The following is a 26,026-nucleotide window of genomic DNA, read 5'->3' on the forward strand; positions in this document are numbered from 1 at the left end:
CATGGGTGTGGCAGATGACGTCTTTATAAAGACATCAGTGTACAAGAAATAACAAATGGGTATCTCACAACAGAACACTTCAACTGGAATGACACTCAGTCACGGTTTGCACAAAAATAACGGTGTGCAAACTACGCCCCCAAATATTCTAATGAGCCCCAGCCCCAGCCTCTAGGTGCTGGCTTGGGGTGGTCTGGCCCATGTCGGGTTTGGTGTGGGCTGGCCTATGTTTGTGATGTGAGGTTGTTCCCAGGTGCAGAGAATAGACCAGACAAGGAATCAGTGGTTAAGGATAAACATAAATACTTTACTGAGAACGGTAGCAGCAGGATCACAGTACACTAGAAAACACAAACACTAAGTCTCGAAACACACTCAGGAAACGAACACACATGGTAAACAATTTAAGCTTCTGCAAAGGACAACAGAACTGAACTGAACAAACCAGAACTGACACTCGAACGGTCTAGTGGACGAGTTCGGCAGTGTGTTTTGAGCATATTTGCCCAGACGAGGAACTTGATCCAGTTGCTCGCCTGGGTGAGACGAAACACAGCAGAGGAACTTCTCCAACTCCTGGTTGGCCCGTTCCGTTATCCCATTAGACTCTGGGTGAAACCCAGAGGAAGACTCATTGACGCCCCCAACAGGGAGCAGAAGCTTTCAAATACCGTGCGACGAACTGTGGCCCACGATCCGAGACAATGTCCTGGGAAGTCTGTGTATTTGAAAGACATGGGTAATCATGAGATCAGCGGTCTCCTTCACTGAGGGCAACTTGGGTAAGGTGATGAAATGGGCAGCCTTGGAAACTGATCGACAACAACCAGGATAGTGGTAAGCCCTTGGGATGGGGGTAATTCTGTGATAAAGTCTACGGACAAGTGGGACCAGGACTGGCTGGGGATGGGCAGAGGTTGGAGCAATCCAGCCGGTCGCTGTCATGAGGACTTGCTTTGGGCACAGGTGGAGCAGGCTGTAACGAAGGATCTCACATCCTCAATCATGTTGGGCCAACAGAATCTCCGCCTCAGGAACTCCAGTGTCCGATTAACCCTTGGATGCCCAGTTAATTTCAGAGGAGTGTCTCCATTGTAGTACCCGGGAACGGGCTGATCGCGGAACATAAAGTCTGTAGTGAGACCCAGCCGGGGTCAGGTTCTCGGGTCTGGGCTTGTCGGACAGTGGTATCAATACTCCATATCATGGGGGCCACAATGCGGGAGCTGGGGATAATGGGCTCGCAGTCCCTCTCCTCATTAGAGACATTGTGTTGGCGGGACAGGGTGTCTGCTTTCTAATTATTTTATCCCGGGCAATAGGCTAGTGCGAAGTTGAACCTGTTAAAGAACAGAGCCCACCTAGCCTGGCAAGTGTTCAACCTCTTGGCTTCTTGAATGGAGACCAAGTTCTTATGGTCCGTCCAGATCACAAAAGGATGAGGTGTCCCTCCAACCAGTGTCTCCACCCCTCAAGGCACACTTAAAACTGCCAAGAACTCCCGGTTGCCTACATCGTTGTTGCGTTCCGCTGCGAGAACCACTTGGAGAGATAGGCCAGGTTCTTGTCCCACTCGTTCCGCTGTAAAAGGACCGCCCCTGCTCCGGTGTCTGAGGCATTCACCTCTACCCAGAAGTGACGGGTGGAGGTAGGATCCGGATGGACAAGGATGGCGTCCGGAGATTAAACATCCCTTAAGCTTCCCAAATGCCCTGTCAGCCTCGCGGGTCCAGCAAGAATGGTTCTGGGACATGCGGGTTAGGGCCACGAGGTGCTTCCCCGCATAAAAGTTGCATATAAAACGTCAAAACGTCCGTAAAACCACTGGACTTGTTTAAGTGAGCGGGATGGGGGACAGTCTTGTGACCGCCCTCACCTATACGGGGTCAAGCAGTCTTCCATTCATCTCGCTCCCTGATTCTCACCAGATTGTAAGCGTTGCGGAGGTCCAGTTTGGGGAAGAATTGGGCCCAATGGGCAAACTCCAAGACGGCAGACATCAGAGGCAACGATTCTTAATTGTAATCCTGTTCAGCCCGCTGTAATTGATGCAGGGACACAGGACTCCATCCTTCTTTCCCACAAAAGAAGAAACCTTCACTAGCTGAGGATGTAGAGGAGTGAATGAAACCTGCCTCCAGCGACTCCCGGATGTAATTGTCCATGACTGCTGCTTCAGGGGTCAAGAGGGAGTACAGACGGCCCTGGGGAGGGGTGGAGCCGGGTAGGAGTTCTATGGTACAGTAGTATGGACGATGAGGAGGGAGGGTGGCGGATTGCCTCTTACTGAAGGCCTCCCGGAGGTCAACGTACTCAGGAGGGAGAGCGGAAAAGTCTTGGTCTTCAGTGGATGCCAGGGAACAAGGTGAGACACTTGGTGGGGGCTTTTAGGCATTTAGTCTGGAAGTTCTTACCCCAGTCTAGTAGGTGTCCTGTGGACCAAGAGAATAGTGGGTTGTAGCACTAGCCCGGGGTACCCTAGGATAAGGGGGTTCTCGGGAGCAGTGATCAAAAGAAAACTAAGAGTCTGAGTGGTTCACCCCAACCTGCAGTAGAATGAGCTTGGTCTGATATTCCACCTGGCCGGAGCCGATGCTGCGTCCATTGAGGGCTTGAACCTGCAGAGGAATGGGACATTTGCAATTCTCTGGTGAAGCCCCAGAGTCCACGAAGGCTTGAATGTGGTGCTGACGGTTGTCCCAATGGAGGGTTGCGGGTAGTGTCAGAGGGTGACTGGGTACCTGGGATGTAACTGCACAGCTCGTCAGGGTCTCCCCTTGTCCTGGCGAGCCTGGTGTTTCCCATCAACTCTGGGCATGTAAAACGGAGATGGCCGAGACCTCCGCAGTAGAGGCAGCAGCCGTTGCTCATGCGCCGGTCACATTCCTGCGGGCTCAGACGTGTGCGTCCCAGCTGCCTGAGCTCCTTAATTCTGGGCTCGGGGGGGGGGGCTTGGGGTGCTCCGGGAACCGGTGGTGGTGTCAAAGGCGCTGTCTTTCACGTTCTCAGATGCGGTTGTAAATCCTGATGGCCAGCTTTATCAGGGAATCGAGGTCCTCTCTCAATGGCGAAGTCAGCCACTGGGCTGGCCCCTTGGCGGAGGTTGAACAGTCGGCTTGCCGCTTATCGTCTGCTGACTGGGTGGTTGAAGACTCGTCGCAGCTTGGCAGTGAAGGCTAATGTGGAGCTGCAGGATGGTGGCTGCTGTTCTCACACCTCCATTGCCCACGCCGGGGCCTTACCTGAGAGTAGAGAGATGATATAGGCTATCATGGCCCGATTGGTGTGGAACGAGGAGGACTGTAGCTCGAACACCAGAGCGCACTGAGTGAGGAACCCCTTGCATCCTCCAGGGTGGCCGTCATACTGCTCGGGGGCTGGGATCTTGGGTTCCCGGACAGCTTCCCTGGAGGAACTATGGCGACGCCTGTAGCACTGGGTGATGAGACTTGGGCATTGGCTCCTCCTGGGTTGGGGTTGGGCCGTGGTTGGACAAAATCGGTAAGTGTCCAGAGGGTCTCTGATATTTGGGAGAGTTGTTCTTGCTGCCGCAACAGTAGTTCTCCTTGGTGGGTTATAGCATTCTGGATCTGGGTGATCTCTGCTGGGTCCATGTTGAGGCAGAAGCTTGCTGTGACGTAGTGAGGTTGGACCCAGGTGCAGAGAAGAGACCAGATGCAGAATCAGCGGTTAAGGGTAAACATGAATACTTTAGGATCAAAGTACACTAGAAAAACAACACACACTAAGTCTCGAAACCTCACCCAGTAAACGACCGCACACGGTATACAATTCAAACTTCTGCAAAGGGCAACAGAAAACACACCCCTTTTAACATGGAAATCATAACGAGTAAATAGGACACACCTGAGTGATGTTAATGTCTCTAGGACGGTATCTGCAGCCCTCTCGTGACAGGTGGAACCACGACAGTGTTGGGCTTGGTGTGGGCTGGCCCATGTCGGGCTAGCCCGAGTTGGGCTGGTGTAGGCTAGAATGTGTTTGGCTTGGTGTGGGCTAGCCCGTGCTCACCTTGGCCACCGAATACCCACATGGGGCCAACGGGGTCATGTTTTCTGGGTATACACAGTATGTCTGTACTTTAGCCCTACTGCCAGCACCAAGATGGCCAACTGATGTGCCAGAATGTGATCATTAGGGTGTCCTAATGCTCGCTGAGGTTAATTGACCTAATGTGCTACATCTTCCAAATATGTCACCTGACTGCCTGATAAGAGGCAGAGGGGTGACATACACAGACAGACATTTCCATCAATACTGATAATATATCAATACTAGCTTTAAACTACTAATACTAGCTTCAAAAATCAAAATTTTAGTCTCATCTAACCAGAGTACCTTCTTCCATATGTTTGGGGAGTCTCCCACATGCCTTTTGGAGAACACCAAACGTGTTTGCTTATTTTTTTCTTTAAGCAAATGCCTTTTTCTGGCCACTCTTCCGTAAAGCCCAGCTCTGTGGTGTGTACGGCTTAAAGTGGTCCTATGGACAGATACTCCAATCTCCACTGTGGAGCTTTGCAGCTCCTTCAGGGTTATCTTTGGTCTCTTTGTTGCCTCTATGATTAATGCCCTCCTTGCCTGGTCCATGAGTTTTGGTGGGCGGCCCTCTCTTGGCAGGTTTGTTGTGGTGCCATGTTCTTTCCATTTTTTATAATGGATTTAATGGTGCTCCGTGGGATGTTCAAAGTTTCAGATATTTTTTTTATAACCCAACCCTGATCTGTACTTCTCCACAACTTTGTCCCTGACCTGTTTAGAAAGCTCCTTGTTCTTCATGGTGCCGCTTGCTTGGTGGTGCCCTGTGCTTAGTGGTGTTGCAGACTATGCGGCCTTTCAGAACAGGTGTATACATACGGAGATCATGTGACAGATAAATAAAGTCCACCTGTGTGCAATCTAACTAATTATGTGACTTCTGAAGGTAATTGGTAGAACCAGATCTAATTTAGGAGCTTCATATCAAAGGGGTGAATACATATGCACGCACCACTTTTCTGTTTTTTGGTTGTTGTTTTTTTTCATTTCACTTCACCAATTTGGACTATTTTGTGTATGTCTATTACACGAATATTATATATTCAAATTATATATTATATTATATATTTAAATTACAGGTTGTAATGCAACAAAATAGTAAAAATGCCAAGGAGGTTGAATACTTTTGCAAGGCACTGTATTGCATGTCTTCTTTGTCTCCCTCTCTGCCCTCTCTTAATCTCTCTCCCATCCTCTGTCTCTCTCCATCTCTTGCTCTCTGTCAGTCTCATCTTTCAGTCTGTTTGTATCTGTCAGGTCTGAAAAAATGTGTATAATGCAATTAAACGCTTTGGGAGCATTATACCAGTGTACAGTTTTACTTTTTGTTTTTCGTTGTCCTCTCTGATCCAGCACCTGGGGCACGTTTTTAATTGATGTGTGCATACCGCTCAATTATTTATATCTAAAGGTCTGCAAAAATGTGTATAATGCAACTAAACGCTTTGGGAGCATTATACCAGTGTACAGATTTACTTTTTGTTTTACGTTGTCCTCTCTGATCCAGCACCTGGGACAAGTTGTTGTGTGTGCATACCGCTCAATTATTTATATCTACACTAGATGACTAACAGAGGGCGCTGTTTTGAAACCACTGCGCCTCGATCTTGCCACTCACCCACCGTTGTAAAAAATATTTTGAAAGCCATAGAAATGCATTTAATGTCTACATTTGTTTTTGACACATTTATTATATTACAGACATCTTAATAATGCATATTTTTTATTATATGAGAGCTAAACATAAAAATAGAATATATAAAAACATTTCCGAGTACGTTTTGGAAAGCAATAATGTTACTGTCCTACAATACAACAAAACAATACTTAAATACTTGTAATTTTGTCCTTTAATTGAAATACTGTAGAATCCATTAATTCCTACAGAGCCTCACAGTGGAGGTTTTAAAATACCCACAAAACCTAGAGATTAAACAGGGAAATGACTTCAATCGTTTTTCCACCATTTATTTTTCCCATAGGGAAAACATTTAAAAAAAACATAAAATAAGGGCTGTGTATCGTGTAGGCTTACCCTGGTGTGACGTTTTGAGAACCATGTAAATCTCTCTTGGACAACGTGACTTTTATCAATATATTCAGCTCAATTTACTCTCAGATTCAAATAATGCTAATTAGCATCAAAATAGACATCATGAAAAACAAAAAATCCCTGCAAGCTCCTGCACGTCATCTCAAGCTGACACTTTTGCTAACAGGTATTGTGTACATTTTTAAACTTGCACAAGATAGATCACGGAATTGTCCTTTTGAAGAAATGTAGCCAATTTAATAATTATTACATTTAGCTAACATTACAGTTAATCCAGAGATTCTTACCATTGTCTCTCGATTCGTCAGTCTCGTCCTGGCATTTGTTGTTCTTTATGATAGCCACACTAGCAGCTAATTAGCATTTCATTTTTGGGGGGGGGGTAAATACAAGCGGATATATTAATAAAGTCACCTCTATACCAAACACATACAATTATCTGTAAGGTCCCTCAGTCGAGCAATTTCAAACACAGATTCAACCACAAAGACCAGGGAGGTTTTACAATGCCTCGCAAAGAAGGAAACCTATAAGTAGTAAAAAACAAAAAAGCAGACATTGAATATCCGTTTGTGCATGGTGAAGTTATCAATTACACTTTGGATGGTGTATCAATACACCCAGTCACTACAAAGATACAGGCGTCCTTCCTTACTCAGATGCCTTAGAGGACGAAAACCGCTCAGGGATTTCACAATGAGGCGAATGGTGACTATAAAATAGTTATAGAGTTTTTAATTTAACTTTATTTAACCCTTATTTTACCAGGTAAGTTGACTGAGAACACATTCTCATTTACAGCAACGACCTAGGTCATAGTTACAGGGGAGAGGAAGGGGATGAATGAGCCAATTGAAAGCTGAGAATGATTAGGTGGCCATGATGGTATGAGGGCCAGATTGGGAATTTATCCAGGACATTGGGGTTAACGCCCCCACTCTTACGATAAGTGCCATGGGATCTTTAGTGACCACAGAGAGTCAGGACACATGTTTAACGTCTCATCCGAAAGACAGCCCTCTATGTTCCCAATCACTGCCCTGGGAAATTGGGATATTTTCTTAGACCAGAGGAAAAAGTGCCTCCTACGGGCACTCCAACACCACTTCCAGCAGCATCCGGTCTCCCATCCAAGGACCAACCCTGCTTAGCTTCAGAGGCAAGCCAGCAGTGGCTGTAATAGGAGAAAACTGAGGCTGGATAAACAACATTGCATTTACTCCCCAATACTAACCTAATTGACAGTGAAAAGAAGAAACCTGTACAATATACAGTTGAAGTCGGAAGTTTACATATACCTTAGCCATTCAAACTCAGTTTTTCACAATTCCTGACATTTAATCCTAGTAAAAATTCCCTGTCTTAGGTCAGTTAGGATCACCATTTTATTTTAAGAATGTGAAATGTCAGAATAATAGCAGAGAGAAGAATTTTTTTCTGCTTTTATTTCTTTCATCACATTCCCAGTGGGTCAGAAGTTTACATACACTCAATTAGCATTTGGTAGCGTTGCGTTTAAATTGTTTCACTTGGGTTAAATGTGTCGGGTAGCCTTCCACAAGCTTCCCACAATATGTTGGGTGAATTTTGGCCCATTCCTCCTGACAGAGCTGGTGTAACTGAGTCAGGTTTGTAGGCCTCCTTGCTCGCACATGCTTTTTCAGTTCTGCACACACATTTTCTATAGGATTGAGGTCAGGTCTTGTGATGGCCCACCAATACCTTGACTTTGTTGTCCTTAAGCCATTTTGCCACAAGTTTGGAAGTAATTCTTGGGGTCAATGTCCATTTGGAAGACCCATTTGCAACCAAGCTTTAACTTCCCGACTATTGTCTTGAGAAGTTGCTTCAATATTTTGTGAAGTGCACCAGTCCCTCCTGCAGCAAAGCACCCCCACAGTATGATGCTGCCACCTCGTGCTTCACGGTTGGGATGCTGTTCTTCGGCTTGCAAGCCTCCCCCTTTTTCCTCCAAATATAACGATGGTCATTATGGCCAAACAGTTCTATTTTTGTTTCATCAGACGAGAGGACATTTCTCCAAAAAGTACGATCTTTGTCCCCATGTGCAGTTGCAAACTGTAGTCTGGCTTTTTTATGGCGGTTTTGGAGCAGTGGCTTCTTCCTTGCTGAGCGGCCTTTCAGGTTGTGTCGATATAGGACTAGTTTTACTGTGGATATAGATACTTTTGTAACTGTTTCCTCCAGCATCTTCACAAGGTCCTTTGCTGTTGTTCTGGGATTGATGTGCACTTTTCACACCAAACTACGTTCATCTCTAGGAGACAGAACCCGCCTCCTTCCTGAACTGTATGACAGCTGCGTGGTCCCATGGTGTTTATACTTGCGTACTATTGTTTGTACAGATGAACGTGGTACTTTCAGGCGTTTGGAAATTGCTCCCAAGGATGAACCAGACTTGTGGAGGTCTCCAATTTTTTTTTGAGGTCTTGGCTGATTTCTTTTGATTTTCCCATGATGTCATGCAAAGAGGCAATGATTGAAAAAGAAAAGGAGAACCGCACACTCTAGGAGCTCAGATGCAATATTTTAATAACCTAATATCCAACATTTTGACAGACAGATTTACATCCACAGGTACATCTCCAATTGACTCAAATGATGTCAATTAGCCTATCAGAAGCTTCTAAAGCCATGGCATCATTTTCTGGAATTTTCCAAGCTGTTTAAAGGCAGAGTCAATTTAGTGTATGTAAACTTCTGACCCACTGGAATTGTGATACAGTGAATTATAAGTGAAATAATCTGTCTGTAAACAATTGTTGGAAAAATGTATTGTGTCGTGCACAAAGTAGATGTCCTAACAGACTTGCCAAAACTATAGTTTGTTAACAAGAAATTTGTGGAGTGGTTGAAAAACGAGTTAATGACTTCAACCTAAGTGTATGTAAACTTCCGACTTCAACTGTCAAAATATTCCAAAACATGCATCCTGTTTGCAACAAGGAACTAAAGTAATACTGCAAAAAAATGTGGCAAAGCAATTCACTTTTTGTCCTGAATACAAAGTTTTATGTTTGTAGCAAATCCAATACAACACATTACTGAATACCACTCTTCATATTTTCAAGCGTATTGGTGGGTGCATCATGTTATGGGTATGCTTGTAATCGTTAAGGACTAGGGAGTTCTTCAGGATAAAAAATAAACAGAGTGGAACTAAATACAGGCAAAATCAGAGGAAAACCTGGTTCAGTCTGCTTTCCACTAGACACAGAGATTAATTCAACTTTCAGCATGAGAATAATCTAAAACACAAGGCCAAATATACACTGGAGTCGCTTACCAAGAAGACAGTGAATGATCTGGAGTGGCTTAGTTAGTTTTGACTTATAATCTACTTGAAAATCTATGGCAAGACCTGAAAATGGTTGTATAGCAATGATTGAAAAAGAAAAGGAGAGCCACACACTCTTAGATGCACTCAGATGCAATAATTTAATAACTAATATCCAACGTTTTGACAGACAAGCTGTCTTCATCAGGGTATAATGAAGACAGCTTGTCTGTCGAAACGTTGGATATTAGACACAGCTTGAAGAATTAAAAAAATAATGGGCAAATGTTGCACAATCCAGGCATGGAAAGCTCTTAGAGACTTACCCAGAAAGACTCAGATGTAATCACTGCCAAAGGTGCTTCTACAACGTATTGACTCAAGGGTGAATACTTATGTAAATGAGATATTTCTGTATTTCATTTTCAAAACATTTGCAATAAGTTCTAAAAACATGTTTTCACTTTGTCATTGTGGGTATTATGTGTAGATGGGTAAGATAAAAAATATATATATATATTTAATCATTTTTGAATTCAGGCTGTAACTCAAGTAAAGTCAAGGGGTATGACTACTTTCTGAAGGCACTTTACATGAATGATACCACCCCATTAGACTGGCAGTTATAGTCATGAAAATACATTGGTTGGTTTATGTCCATGCATGCATGTGTATCTCTCACCAGGCCAGTTCGACTGGGCCGCCCGCCCACTGAGGAAGCCACAGAGCTAACAGAGCTGATGGACGAGCTGCTGGGGCTGTGGGCCAAGGATGACACCCCCATGGCCATGCGCTTGCTCTTCTTGGCCTTGGCCGGGCTGGTGGAGGGGAAACCGATACGGATCACCTTGTGGATGGGTGCGAACAGTCCAAACCTGGGCGGACACTGGAAGTACCTGGGTCAGAGGTAGAGAATGACCGATATGGGTTTTTAAGGGCTAATGATGATTTGTGGGGGTCAAGGAAGTTGACATTTAATGCCAATAATAAATATAATGAAATGTTAACTTTTTGATGAGAAAAATTCCCAGCGACAGCCATGTATCAATACAATCAATTTGACTTTGTTTTTAAACAAACGACATAACGGTAAGAATTTATTTGAATGGTGAATCTCTTGATAAACTGGGTACATCAAGATGGTATAGGCCTACACACAATATAGGTGAAATCATATTCAATAGGACTGTGTGCATGCATTGAGTTATTGAGCTCGGTTTGACTGATTTCAGTGGTCTATTGGGCTACAAATGGCAATCTGTTTCCCTTTCATTTAGGACCATAGGCCTACAAGCTAGGCTTCCGTTGCGTCCAGAGGCAGTTTGGAACTCGGTAGAGAGTGTTGCAACCGAGGACAGACGATTTGTACCCACTATGTGCTTCAGCACTCAACGGTCCTGTTTTGTGAGCTTGTGTGGCCTACCTAGGGTTGTACATTTTGGGGAATATTCAGAGGTGGAAACTTTGTGAGAATTATATGCAAATTTATACCATTTAATTGTTTTTTGCATTGGATATATTTTTATTACCTTTAACTAGGAAAGTCAGTTAAGAACGAATTCATATTTTCAATGACGACCTAGGAACAGTGGGTTAACTGCCTTGTTCAGGGGCAGAACGACAGAGTTTTACCTTGTCAGCTCAGGGACTCGATCTTGCAGCTCCTAGTCCAACGCTCTAACCACTAGGCTACCTGCCGCCCCGGATATATTTATCTTATCATAAGTAAACATAATCGCAAATGATTAAATCCTTCCAATAGAAATAAAAAACACTATTTAGTTACGAATTGAACTTTAATTAAATGAGTTCACTCTTCACATGGGATGATTTCACTGAACAAAAAAAAGGAAACATTGAATGATCCATCTTATCTCCCAAAAACGTTTTCAACATACATTTATAAAATGATAGTCTAGAAACTACAAGTCTAGAAACTAAAGGTCTGGTTGTCTTCCTCTCAGGCTTCCGTGTCTTCTCCCTGGACCTCCTCAATGTCCACCTCTTGAACATCAGACTCTGAGGCCTCATCTTCACTGTCACTTTCCAACCTTGTTGAGGATGGCTCATTGTCAGACTCAAAATGCCTCATATTTGCCCGGATGGCCACCAATTTTTCAACCCTTGTATTTGTCAGCCTGTTGCATTCGTTGGTGTGTGTGTTCCAAACAAGGACCAGTCGCGCTCTGAGGCGGATGATGTTCGTGAGATTTGGAGGATGATGGAGGCAACAGGGGAAAGAGCCTCAGATCCACAAAGTCCTCTCCACCAGGTGGCTGAGATATGTTGGCACGACTGCCATATTGCATCTCCATCCCAAAGCCCTTGCTTGGAAGTGTACGTCGCCAGACTGCCAAGAACATTGCCCTCATCAAGGCCAAGGAGGCGAGACACAGTAGTGATGACACCCTAGGCCTTGTTGATCTCAGCACCAGACATGATACGTTTGCCAGCATACTTGGGGTCCAACATGTACGCTGCGGCGTGTATGAGCTTCAGGCAGAAGTCTTCATGCTTTTTGATGTATTTCAGAACTGCAGTTTCCTCTGCTTGGAGCAACAGTGAAGTGGGCAGGGCAGTATGGATTTCTCCTCTTACATCTACAAGCAGAGTCTGAACATCAGACAGATTGGCATTGTCTCCCTCAATCCGTGCAAAGGCTTCTGCTATAGGTTTCAGGAGTTTCAAGCTGCTTACCACGGTCTCCCAAAATACATCATCCAGGAGGATCCTCTTGATAGAGCTGTCCATATCAGCAGTCTGTGATATGGCCATTTCTTGGAGAGACTCCTTCCCCTCCAGGAGACTGTCAAGCATGATGACAACACCACCTCAAGGGTGTTCCTGGGCAGCTTCAATGTGGTGCTCTTATTCTTCTCACTTTGCTTGGTGAGGTAGATTGCTGCTATAACTTAATGGCCCTTCACATACCTAACCATTTCCTTGGCTCTCTTGCAGAGTGTAACAATTTTTTTCAGTGACATGATGTCCTTGAGTAGCCGATTCAATGGAAGAGCAGCACAGCCAATGGGTGTGATGTGAGGGTAGGACTCCTCCACTTTAGACCAAGCAGCCTTCATGTTCGCAGCATTGTCTGTCACCTGTGCAAATACCTTCTGTGGTCCAAGGACATTGATGACTGCCTTCAGCTCATCTGCAATGTAGAGACCCGTGTGTCTGTTGTCCCGTGTCTGAGCTCTTGTAGCATACTGGTTGAGGGGTGGAGATTATGTAGTTAATTATTCTTTGCCCACGAACATTCAACCACCCATCAGAGATGATTGCAATACAGTCTGCTTTCTATATGATTTGCTTGACCTTCACTTGAACTTTGTTGAACTCTGCATCCAGCAAATGAGTAGATAAAGCATGTCTGGTTGGAGGGGTGTATGCTGGGCGAAGAACATTCAGATCCCTTCCAATACACATTGCCTGTGAGCATCAGAGGTGAACCAGTTGCATACACAGCTCGAGCAAGTCATTCATCAGCATTTCTCTGATGAATGAGAAGGAGGACCATGAGCTGTTGCTATCAATAAGGTGTCCGATTCATCATTTTCACCTCGAATAGAATTAAAGGGACTTTTGTCAGAGGTTGCTTGTTGTGAGCACTGAGGGAACATTATGCACTTGGCCAGATGGTTCTGCATCTTTGTTGCATTCTTCGCATATGATTTGGCACAGTATTTGCAAATGTACACAGCTTTTCCTTCTGCATTAGCTGCAGTGAAATGTTTCTACACATCAGCTAGTGTCCGTGGCATTTTCCTGTAAATATTAGAAAACAATGAGTACATTTAAATAAATAAAAATCCATGTACAGATAAATAGTTAAGCAGTTAGATTAAACAACTCCTTTGTAAGATAAATGGTTTAAAATGAAACGTATGGAAACAAGTGAATTAACACTCCTCAGTTAGCAGGCTCAAGCAAAATAAAACCCACATGGTAGCAAAACCTAACTAGCAGAAATTGTTAACAAGTTAGTAGTGATTTAAACACACTTTGCTCTAGGCTGCTATTTACTTGTTAACAAAAAGTTATGTAGGTCACAAAATATATTCACCCCACCCAGTATTGTAATCAAAACTTACCAGAAAGCATGTAGTCCTTGGCACAGACAGTGTAGTAATGTGGGTTCAATAGCATCTCATTAGTGTGTAAGATCTTGAGAATTAGCTTTACATTTGATAGAAGAATGCACTGTACATGCAGATGTCACGCTGGTATAAAGGATTTGGAGACAGACACAGGGACACATAATAGCGTTTTTAAATACACCCAAAACAAACACGTATACAAAACACTGGGATGTACCTAAACAAAAGAGCGAGGGTAAACCTTGAAGAACGACACGGGATGAGACCCGTAATACACAATGCACAAAACACACAGCACAAAAGCTGAAACAACGCAATGGTAATCACACAACCAACGGACATGGGAACAATACCCAACAAGGACAATGGGGAACAATACCCGACAAGGACAATGGGGAACAGAGAGCACATATATAACCTGCTGTATTAATCAGGGGAAATGGGAACCAGGTGTGCGTAATCCAAAAAGTCTGGGGTTGATGATAATGAATCCAGTTCAGTGAAGCCAAGAAGGCCGGTGACGTTGACCTCCGGAACTGGTGAACAGAATGAGCAGCAGTACCGGGGTGGATCCGTGACAGCAGAGGGTTGCAATTCCATTAAATTGGGGATAGTTTAACCAAAAAATGTCCAGAAATTTATCGGAAAGTTTTTGACCCTTTGCAACCCTAGGCCTACCACTTCGCAGCTGAGCCGTTGTTGCTCCTAAATGTTTCCACTTCACAATAACAACACTTACAGTTGACCGGGAAAGCTCTAGCAGGGCCAAAATTTGACGAACTGACTTGTTGGAAAAGGTGTTATCCTATGACGGTGCCATGTTGAAAGTCACTGAGCTCTTCAGTAAGGCTATTCTACTAATAATGTTTGTCTATGGAGATTGCATGGTGGTAGGCTCAATTTTATACCCCTGTCAGAAATGGCTGAGGCTGAAATAGCCAAATCCACTAATTTGAAGGGGTGTCCACATACTTTTGTATGTATAATGTATGTATCTTGTCCATGCCCACAGTGCCTCTCCATGGTGCAGTTGGAGAGGTGCACTGCTACGCTCTGTCAAGGTCATCTAACATAAATCATGTAGCCTATACGTAGAAGTATATAGCCTCTTTGGCCTTTTTTGTAGCCTACAGGGCAACCAAATGTATGACAATGTCATGAAAGAGACACTTTTTACATCATGTGTGTTTCCAATTAAATAGCCCAAATGGTGGCCCATATCAAATACAAATGCGCTTCGACGTGAATATGAATTAACGTTTTATCAAACACACCATATCCTAAAAAACGTACAGATAAAATGGAAAATAGCCTATGGAATGAAATTAGACTACACACGACTGCTGTACGCGAGTTCCACTTAGTGGGCTAAATTGCCATGATAATCGTCAATTTCTGAGCTGATCATGGCTAAGGATAAAATCCAGACAGAATTTTCCAAGATAACACAATGCCTGATAAACTTGGGTAGCTGACATAGGCGGCAAGTGAGTTTCAAGTTTGGGGAAATGTACAATTTATTATACTATTTCTACCGATCTGCAGTTTAATTTCAATAATAACATTTTCATTTCTCATTTATCTCTAATAATACAAATGTAAATTAAAATGATACAAATCTGAAAGTAAGAATTAAACTAATGCAAGAGCACCAGCTTCTGCCATATGGACACATTGATACACCGTGAGCCATTGGCGGAGAAAGAAATGAGCGCATGGAACTCAGAGATAGCCTATAGGCCTATAGCCTATAGGCCAATGCAGCAGTAGTCCTATAACTTCCATTGTCAACTAAGTAAAAATGCATTCATCTCTCTACTCTGCCTGTCTGCCTCCCCTTCTATCTGTTTGACTTGAAGTGTTGCTCGTGAATTGCAACATTATGTCAAATAAATCAACAGTGTCTGGCCCGAAGCTGTTGCTATAGCGAACTTGCAACATTGTAACAACTATCCACTGTGCAAACACTGGTTGAATCAACGTTGTTTCCACGTCATTTCAACAAATAAAATCTACATGATGACATTGAATCAACCTGGAAAAGGGATTGGATTTGCAAAAAGTCATCAATGCAAGGGAATTGTCTTTTCTCACCTGTAATTTTTTACCTAAATCCAATGACATGGTGATTTTTCAACCAAATGTAAATCAAAACTAGATGTTGAAATGACATCTGTGACCAGTGGGTAGCCTATTCCGAGCCCTCAGAGTTTCTTGTGCTAATAAACTGTTGTTACCATATTTAGAAAGCATTTCAATCATGTCATGCCCTATTGCCCCACTTTTTTGAATAGGAAAAAAGTCATACATGATTTTTCATATTTTCTGAATATTTGTATGAATTTGAGCTTGTGTCCTCAGAAGTGAGCACACCTTAGCAATTTTTTTTATTTTTTATTACCAGAAAGGTAAGTTTCAGACCCCAAAAATGTTGCAGCTCAAATAATCATAATGGGGGATATTTTTACTTGGAAGGACGTCTACCATGGATCACTAAAATAATGATTATGATCACACTTCCTCAATTTAAATATTATGGAGACACACCGATACATCTGTCTGCCAAGCATGAGTTATCAGTGTAGCCTGTCATCGTCTAGACATGACGTTGAAATATCTTCAAGCCTAGAATAAAACCTTCTACCCCAGGTTTCTGTTATAAGAGTCAATTTAATAAAAAATAAAAAAAATTAAATCCATTTGGAAAAATTAATCCTGTGCAAATCGTCCTTTGGAATAAAGCAAATGCTTGGATAATAATTTCATAACACAGCAAATAATAGGTTTATCGGCGTAGAGTGCACCGCATCATCCCATGGGATCTGTCAAGGCTGCGCACAGCAGAAATATCACTGAAATATTCTAGTTCCTACACATCACCTTCTATATACAAACATAGGCCTTTTATAAGTTGATAAGCAAATGGGCAGTATCATGTTCATGCCAGTCCTCCCTAGAATGCAAAATGTGTCTTCCTAGTAGGACTAGAGTTGACTCTTTTAACTCCAACCACAGGAGTCGGAGTCGACTCCAACTAATGAATGAGACGAGTGAAGGACGCTTGGGCTTTTCACTGAGTGTACAAAACATTAAGAACAGCTTCCTAATATTGAGTTGGAACCCCCCTTTGCTCTCCGAACAGCCTCTATTCGTCGGGGCATGAACTCCACTGGGATGCTGGGGCGGCAGGTAGCTTAGTGGTTAGAGTGTTGGGCCAGTAACTGATAGGTTGCTAGATCAAAACCCGAGCTGACAAGCTAAAAATGTCGTTCTGCCCCTGAACAAGGCAGTTAACCCACTGTTCATAAGCCGTCATTGTAAATAAGAATTTGTTCTTAACTGACTTGCCTAGCTAAATAAAATAAATGTTGACTCCAATGCTTCCCAGAGTTGTGTCAAGTTGACAGTGTCACGCCTTGGTCTTAGTATTTTGTGTTTTCTTTAATTATTTGTTCAGGCCAGGGTGTGACATGGGGTTATTGTATTGTCTTATTGGGGTTTTTGTAGGCATTGGGATTGTGGTTGATTAGGGGTGTGTCTAGTATAGGCTTGGCTGCCTGAGGCGGTTCTCAATCAGCAGTCAGGTGATTCTCGTTGTCTCAGATTGGGAACCGTATTTAGGTAGCCTGAGTTTCACTTTGTATTTCGTGGGTGATTGTTCCTGTCTCTGTGTTGTGTCACCAGATAGGCTGTAATTAGGTTTCACGTTCCGTTTGTTGTTTTCGTATTTGTATAGTTATTTCATGTGTCACTTTGTTCATTAAAGTCATGATTAACCACTACGCTGCATTTCGGTCCGACTCTCTTTCAACAAACGAAGAACGCCGTTACAGACAGGAGGTCCTTTGTGTGGTGGACCATTCTTGAAACACATAGGAAACTGTTGAGTGTGAAAAACCAAGAAGCATTGCAGTTCTTGACACAAATTGGTGCGCCTGGCACCTACTAACATACCCCGTTCAAAGGCACTTAAATCTTTTGTCTTGCCCATTTTTTAAAATGTGAATATTCAGTCAATTTCATTGTTTTAGGTTGGTTTTTTAAATGTATGATATGTCACCTGTTTTGTTTGTGTTACTTTGTACATGCTAAAACACAGGGCGGCGGGTAGCCGAGCGGTTACAGTGTTGGGCCAGTAGCCGAACACTCTCCGAAGGTGTCTCAGGGGGAGCAGGGATGTGCAAAAAAGCTCATTTCCAATTAATAGATATGTGAAACAGGACAAATATAAGCACCCACCAAATGATTTATTATTATTTAAAGTCTTATGACTAATACCCTTAAATGTTTGAGTAAAATTTTAATAAATGTTTTGCTTCTACCTTGCAAGGAAGTGGGCCATAGTTAAAACATCGAAGGAAGGGATAATTAATGAGTAATTGACATCGGACATCATGCATCCCAATGTCTGTAAAGGAGCGACTGGAGAGAGTTTCATAGCGCATTTAGTATATCTCTTAGAAAAAGATTCCCATGCTATGTCTCGGCCACGTAAATACATGGTGAATTTCCTGTTCTCTCTGCTACAGCATGGTACCGGAGCGCCAAGTCTAGGTCCAAAAGGCTCCTTAACAGCTTCTACCCCCAAGCCATAAGACTGATGAACAATTAATCAAATGGCCACCCGGACTATTTACATTGACCCCCTCACCTTTTGTTTTTACACTGCTGCTACTCGCTGTTTATTATCTCTGAATAGTCACTTTACCCCTACCTACATGTACAAATGACCTCGACTAACCCCCGCACATTGACTCTGTACCCCTGTATATAGCCTCGTTATTGTTATTTTATTGTTACTTTTTTATCGATATTGGTGCTCACTACTAGGTTCCATCATGTCAAGTGGAATCAAGTCCTTTCTAATCAGAGGTTATGAGAGAAAGGTGGCAATGAGGAATTAAGACTAGCCTTTCAAGACTATTGGGAAACATTACATTCATTTTAGTGGCATGTTGGAAAAGTTATATCAATGTTCTAGTATGTATTATGTCATTAATAATATAGTACTGTTAAATGTGATGCAAGTCATGACTAGTTGCTGTCGAGCATTCCTTCACATCAAAAGGTATTTTAATAGAAATCAATCACTTTGAGAGGCGGAAAACATGCTTTTAGTTAAGTGGATTGAAATAAAAGCTTTCTAAGGCATATTTCAAACATCAAATATGTAAGTTGAGGAAACTAGAGCATGTTGCCGCTAGTATATGTTAGCACAGCTACTTTCCATCTCAATTTTTATTTTTTGATTTAGGGATTCATTTTGTAGGTAGAAGAGTGAAGTCATATTCTGGAGAGTGGAGTCATATTCTGTTTGCACAGTGATTTATGTTTCCACCATTTTGGAAATAATTCAGTTGAATATTGTGTTACAGAGGGGAAGGCCTAGCTCTAAATATTTACCATACAGTGGGATTGCAGCTAAAAAGAGAATGATGCTGTCTTGTCTGACACTAAACCACACATGATAGATTTGTTTAAGCCACTACTAGGCCTACAGTCTGATCTGCCAGACAGATCTGTGTGGGGGTTTTGTGTGCGTGCATGCGAGTGTGTGTGTGTAGGAGAGTGAGAAAGAGACAGTGAGAGACACATTTAAATAAAGAGGGAGTTAGATCAAGTAGGAGAGGGGGAGAGAGAAAGACACACACACAGAGAGGGAGAGAGAGATACCTGGTTCCAGCCACTGCACCGTCATTCTTCCCCAGGGGCTCGTCCAACTCCACGCCGCACCACTCACCCTTGGCAAAGTCAGTCTCCCCCACGTAGCGCACCACTCCTGTCTTAGTGCCCCCCACCTGAAAATACAAAGGAGCATGATGAACAACTGCAACATCTTGGGAATTATCATGTCCAAAATACCTTGCGTAGTAAGATAAAATATAGAACAACTGCAACTGAGGTAGACATGAGGTTGTCTCTGTTTCTTTTTGCTTGTTTGTTTCTTGGTATTTTTGTTATTTCAGATGCCCCCAAAATATGCATACTTGAAAAAAAGATCTGTTGTTTGCGACATCCTTTTCCAACTGTGCAAAGATGTTCTTACATGTTTATAAATAAGGTATGTAGTGTGGCGTAATCCTGCACGGCGCCTTCACCGCTACAGTATATACTGTATACCAAAAAAGGTAACAATAACCATTGGGCTACTTTCAGTGACAATGGAGTGTTGCCTTTTTAGAAGGTGGGATTGGGATGTTATGCATGTATCCCATAGTGACACTAAAGGATGTAGACACATAAGGGTGAAATCAGACAGGCATCTTGGTGTTGCATGGGTAGACATCGAAGTTGACAACTCGGAGTTAACAACTCGGAGTTGACAACGGAGCGACAGAGCTGATGTGTAATCGTGCATGACTGAAACAGCTGATATGGCCTACATTCTATGTCTGAAAAGGTCACAGCCGGTTACGCTAATGCGATCAGACAGACTGATGATAAAGAAACTTACTCCATCTAAAGTTCAATCATCTACAAACAGTGGACCGAGGCAAACACAGATCAATTCTCAGTGTTTTGGAATGCCATGACAACAACAATATTGTGTCCTCTCCCAAACCCCCCAAAATAATAAATATAAAATCTAAGATACTCAGACATGGTATACTGTATATTGACATACAACTTTCCAAGCATCATAATGGCATGCAGTAGGCTATACGCTACCTATGCTGCAGCGAATTTACCTGAAATGTTTCAATTTAAATAACATTTACCTAAAAATGACCAGCTGATGAGATAAATGAACTGTGCAGACCGCTTCATACTGAGATGCGCTGTCTGTTGCCAAGCAGCACCAACAATATGCTTTTGGGACGCCCCACGTGATGATTGGCATGTGATTTGCTAGTGTCAAAGGAGGCCAATATCATGAAAAAAAAACAGATTCTCCGGGAGAATCTGACCCAACCATATCCAACATGCATCTGGCGTGCTCCGAACTCAAATTCACATATAAGCAACGGTACTTACATAGCCCGAGTTGGCTAGAAGTACATCCACTATAACCGTGGAAAAACAATGGAAAAAAGTGCACATCAATACATCCCTTTTTTCTTTTCTTTTTTCTGTGTATTTAATGTAAACCCACTGTTAGCACATACAGATGTAGGATCTTCATTTGAGCCAGTTTGCTACAGCAGGAAAATTATCCAGCAGCAACAAGAAATGTGAAGAGTTTTAGATTAAAAGAGTTTTAGATTACTTGATATTGTGTTTCTTTGTTTTTCTATTGAATAATAGGGGTACATGTTTAATTAAAAGAGTGATAGAAATGGAAGTAAATGTAATCTGAATGTTTTTAAAACTAATTTAAGAGTAATAATAGAGTAATCCAATGTATTATGTTACTTATTACTTTCATTGCCATGTAATCTGCAATCAACAACTGATTAAAATGTTTAAGTCATCCGCCCAACCCCTAAACAATAACCTAACAAACAGGCCAATCGCCAATGAGTGATATAACCTTTCCGTGATCTTCACTAAACCAAAATAAACAAATAAACCAATATAAATACAGATTCTCAACAATCGATTCGATATCATATCTCTTTCCACATAAACAAGAAATATAAAGGATTTTTTTAAATAAACATGATGAACACACATTATGTCATCATGGTCATTATCCTAGAGGCCAAACAATGATATCATCCATGCCAGTGTGTATCACTTACTCAAAGCACTGCAAGGAGCAGAACAATGAAATTCAGTCTAAATTCATCTGATGGCAAAACCTGGTATAGCTTTCACTCTCTTTTCAATCCCCCAAAGGACTCTCCTGTTCTTTCACAGACAGCCATATTGATTCCACCTCTGGCTGTGAGAAGATATTGTTTTCTAAATGGTATGATGACAACACAAATGCAAATAACAAAGACTGAGATGTTATTGCTCCACAAGGCTTATTTACTGGAAAAAATGCACTCCATTTCACAACTTGGTAAAACTTCCTATTAATACTGTCTTTATAATGGATTATAAGCACATTTATAAAATCCTATGAGCTACGCATAATGCATTATAATCCATGAAATAGGCACTAATAATTGCTCATTAACATCTATAACTATATCCATAGAGCATTATGACAAGGCTCTATAATTCCTTATGATGCAAAGTGTTATAATGCCCTCACACCATTCTCATAGCGTTATAATACATCACAATGAGGTAGAGGGAATTCATAGAGAGTGTTATCCACAATCATAAAAAATGTTGTGTGTGAATGTAGTAGAGATGGACAATGTCTGTCACTGAAATGAGTTGGTGGAGAATAGTGCTTTGTTCACTTCCCAACCTCTGACTCATGACTACTGCCATCTTGTTTTGAGTCACATCTTCTCCAGACTGATCCCGGGACACAGAGGCCTTTTGTGAGTGGGCGAGAGAAGAACCTACAGTACTTGCCTTTATGGAAAGAGAAAAGAGCATAACTTACTTACAGCACACTGCCCTTATGGATAGCATGGCATTGTCAGCACAGAGCAGTTTCCAGTGAATTATTATGTTGTACTCATCAAATTCATACAAATCAGTTGTGCTGTAGGTTGTCTTGTCATGACGTGTTTTAAGAACTTACTGCTGATGTTTGAGGATAAAAACTGCACAATGAATGTTGAGGGTTGATCGATTAATTGATCGATTGAATTGATCGATTAATACATGTTAATAATAATTAATAAATGTTATTTATTATAATAAATATAAATAATTATACATATTATAATATTATATTTATTATATAATTATTTATTAATAATAATGATTAATAAATCATAATAATGATAGTCATCATCAATGTCAATGTGAGTCAAAAAAGGCTAAATATCTCGACTTCCACTCCTTCTCATCCACATATGGTGCACATTTGTACGTGAAATACGAGTACTGTCACATCCTCACTTCCTCTGAGAAGAGAAGCTCCAGCTTGACGTAACAGTAAGACACATCCATCACCCGTGAATCTACATAGAGATAACAAAAACACTCCCAAAGAATGTTGAGTCCTCTCTTCCTAACTCACTTTGTTTACTTATAGGGACAGAAGGTAGCCTAGTGGTTAGAGCATTGGACTAGTAACCTCAAGGTTGCGAGATCAAATCCCCGAGCTGACAAGGTAAAAATCTGTCATTCTGCCACTGAGCAAGGCAGTTTATCCACTGTTCCCCTGGTGTGGATGTCAATTAAGGTAGCCCCCCACACCTCTCTGATTCAGAGGGGTTGGGTTAAATATGTAAAACACATTTTGGCTGAATGCATTCAGTTGTACAACTAACTAGGTATTCCCCTTTCCTTAAACCTGCACAGCATGACACACCATGTCCAAAACAGCTTTCACACCAAGGAAAACATACTGTGTGAAATAGACCACAACCTACCTTGTCAAAACATAAGGAAAAGACATCGACCTGGGTTGACAAAATAGGAGATCTTGCTATTTCACTGAGTGTTCCCTTCCATCCCTAACCTGTCCATTTTCATGGGCTGGGAAGAGAGAAGTGTGATGGAGTAGTGTGAAAGCCATGAGGCTTTTGTGGGCTGCTTGTGATGCGAGTTGGATGGATGACTGCATAAGGATTCACAGATTAAAGTCTGAGTGTGCCTACCAGCAGTGCAGAGACAGCGAGTCAGCAACATACTGTAAGACTCCTCTTGGCTACTGCCCCTCTAACTTCCTGTTTATCTGAAAGTTGGCCTGAGATGGGACTCAAAGCAACTCCGTTTGAGTGCCAAGACACAGAAAGCTACACCAGGGCATTAGGCTGTGATATTTGTCTATGATTTCAAATGGAGGTTAGACAGATGCATTATAAGATACAGTAAGGTGATATGAAGTGTAACCCATAGGCTAGTCTCTCTTAAGACATATTGAGGATGTGTAAGACCAGTCCTATGAGTCCGTTAGTTTGCCTTGCATTCAAAAAATATATAACTTCCAGCAACTGTGTTATTGTGCTATGCAGATAGTGAAATATACATCAATAAAACACAATTAATAGAGATGGTTAAATGTTCTTTACGGGTTATTTTGCACATATATACTGTATTACAGAAGAGTATTAAGGCCAAGTGAAGATAAAATAAATAAACGGTGATGCATAAAAAATAAACGGTGATGCGTGGTGATGCTTGGATTTTGTTGTTGTTGCACGGATAGTACTTAAACTCAAAATACTTTGAGAGAGTTGAAATTTTGAGAATAATGTCCAAATTAAATTTGGTGAATAGTCGCAATATTTCCATAATAAAATCGAAATACAATTTTGAGAATAAAGTATTTTGAGAATAAAGTCTAAAACGTTTGATATTTTTAGTTGGCTACTGCTACCTAACGGTATTACGTACACATTCTGCGTAACCGCAGCATTCGAATGAGGCTGCAATGAAAACTAAATGGGACTGTAGCGACTGTGTTAGCATCAAAATCCGGGGTGTTAGCTACGTTTCTATTCAAGCGTTGATTGACATGGAAATAAACCAATAGTATTTGAGAAAATATGAAAAAAACTGACCCCTCTGATGCTGTACGTAACGTAAACTATGCATTATGCAACTCATTGTGTACCATACAGCCTCTTTCCACCAGGGGTAGCGTGTTTCTCACAGATTAAAAACAAGCGTAACCATATACACTTGTAAGAAACATTCATTATTATGGTCCTGTGTGGCTCAATTGGTAGAGCATGGTGCTTTCAACGCCAGAGTTGTGGGTTTCATTCCCACGGGAGACCAATAAGTAAGTTGTTCTGGATAAGAGTGTCTGCTAAATGATGTAAATTATTTATGATTTTCGTTTAAATGAGCTTTAGTATAAATACTATTATGGCTAATATTAAACTCATTTTTCATGAGAATGGTGCTAATAGCAGTGGTCATCAATAACACACACTGAATCAATAAATAATTCATTGCATAAGACTGATGTGCAGAATCATAAAAAGAATACCACCGCGCCAACCTCTGATCTATCACCTGCTGACGAAGAGATTTCTTTTTTTTTGCTCTCACGTTTGCTGTGTTCACATATTTTGAAGTATACAGTTGAAGTCGGAAGTTTACATACACCGTAGCCAAATACATTCAAACTCAGTTTGAAAAAATTGGTGACATTTAATCCTAGTAAAAAAATCCCTGACTTAGGCCAGTTAGGATCACCACTTTATTTTAAGAATGTGAAATGTCAGAATAATAGTAGAGAGAATGATTTAGCTGGTGTAACTGAGTCAGGTTTGTAGGCCTCCTTGCTCGCACATGCTTTTTCAGTTCTGCCCAGACATTTTTATAGGATTGAGGTTAGGGCTTGTGATGGCCACTCCAATACCTTGACTTTGTTGTCCTTAAGCCATTTTGCCACAACTTTGGAAGTATGCTTGGGGTCATTGTCCATTTGGAAGACCCATTTGTGACCAAGCTTTAACTTCCTGACTGATGTCTTGAGTTGTTGCTGCAATGTATCCACATAATTTTCCATCCTCATGATGCCATCTATTTTGTGAAGTGCACCAGTCCCTCCTGTAGCAAAGCATTCCCACAACATGATGCTGCCACCCCCGTGCATCACAGTTGGGATGGTGTTCCCCTTTCTTCCTCCAAGCATAACAATGGTCATTATGGCCAAACAGTTCTATTTTTGTTTCATCAGACCAGAGGACATTTCTCCAAAATGTACAATCTTTGTCCCCATGTGCAGTTGCAAACCATAGCCTGGCTTTTTTATGGCGGTTTTGGAGCAGTAGCTTCTTCCTTGCTGAGCGGCCTTTCAGGTTATGTTGATATAGGACTCGTTTTACTGTGGATATAGATACTTTTGTACCCGTTTCCTCCAGCACCTTCACAAGGTCCTTTGCTGTTGTTCTGGGATTGATTTGCACCTTTTGCACCAAAGTACATTAATCTCTAGGAGACAGAACGAGTCTCCTTCCTGAGCGGTATGACGGCTGCATGTTCCCATGGTGTTTATACTTGCGTACTATTGTTTGTGCAGATGAACGTGGTACCTTCAATTACTTGTGTCATGCACAAAGTAGATGTCCTAACCGACTTGCCAAAACTATAGCTTGTTAACAAGAAATTTGTGGAGTGGTTGAAAAACTAGTTTTAATGACTCCAACCTAAGTGTATGCAAACTTCCGACTTCAACTGTATTTGCTGTGCCAACCCGTTCACGAGTGCTATGTGTTCAATCATTGTGAAATCTCATGTGTGCAATAATGCATGGCAATTACGCATATCCTAAATAACTTACGTGTGCTATCTATTAAACTTGTTTGCAAATGACATGCTCTAACCCAAATTGAAACGTGACATTCCTGCGTGCCTCTCTTTCTACTCTTGATTGTGCACAGGTGAAGAAAATGAACGGGACTACCTAAAAGACCAAAGTGCACACTCAGTTCGGTGATCTTTTACAGTATGTCACCATACTGCAATAGTCATTAACTATGTGGAATGTTTCTGGACCATTGGCTTCCCTTTAAACAGGTACTGACAGGAGGCATGAGCCACCTC

The 26,026-nt window shown here is 41.9% G+C and overlaps 2 protein-coding genes across 2 annotated transcripts in view; both read right to left on the minus strand.

The window, feature by feature from the left end:
- The window catches only part of LOC109892928 (CAP-Gly domain-containing linker protein 2-like), a 53,656-nt gene extending 50,042 nt beyond the window's left edge, over nt 1-3,614 (minus strand). The window contains exons 1-4 of the mRNA XM_031825946.1: nt 3,345-3,614; nt 2,547-2,618; nt 2,132-2,312; nt 456-608 (exon numbers count right to left, since the gene is read on the minus strand). Of these exons, the coding sequence (XP_031681806.1) occupies nt 456-608; nt 2,132-2,312; nt 2,547-2,618; nt 3,345-3,614 (676 nt within the window). The remainder of the gene's footprint in view (nt 1-455; nt 609-2,131; nt 2,313-2,546; nt 2,619-3,344) is intronic.
- Nucleotides 3,615-9,963: 6,349 nt separating this feature from the next.
- Nucleotides 9,964-26,026, minus strand: part of LOC116374407 (CAP-Gly domain-containing linker protein 2-like) — a 40,766-nt gene continuing 24,703 nt past the window's right edge. The window contains exons 4-5 of the mRNA XM_031826830.1: nt 19,184-19,308; nt 9,964-10,306 (exon numbers count right to left, since the gene is read on the minus strand). Of these exons, the coding sequence (XP_031682690.1) occupies nt 10,000-10,306; nt 19,184-19,308 (432 nt within the window). The 3' untranslated portion in view covers nt 9,964-9,999. The remainder of the gene's footprint in view (nt 10,307-19,183; nt 19,309-26,026) is intronic.

This window comes from Oncorhynchus kisutch, linkage group LG6 (genome assembly GCF_002021735.2).
Source record: "Oncorhynchus kisutch isolate 150728-3 linkage group LG6, Okis_V2, whole genome shotgun sequence".
Lineage (NCBI taxonomy): Eukaryota > Metazoa > Chordata > Actinopteri > Salmoniformes > Salmonidae > Oncorhynchus > Oncorhynchus kisutch.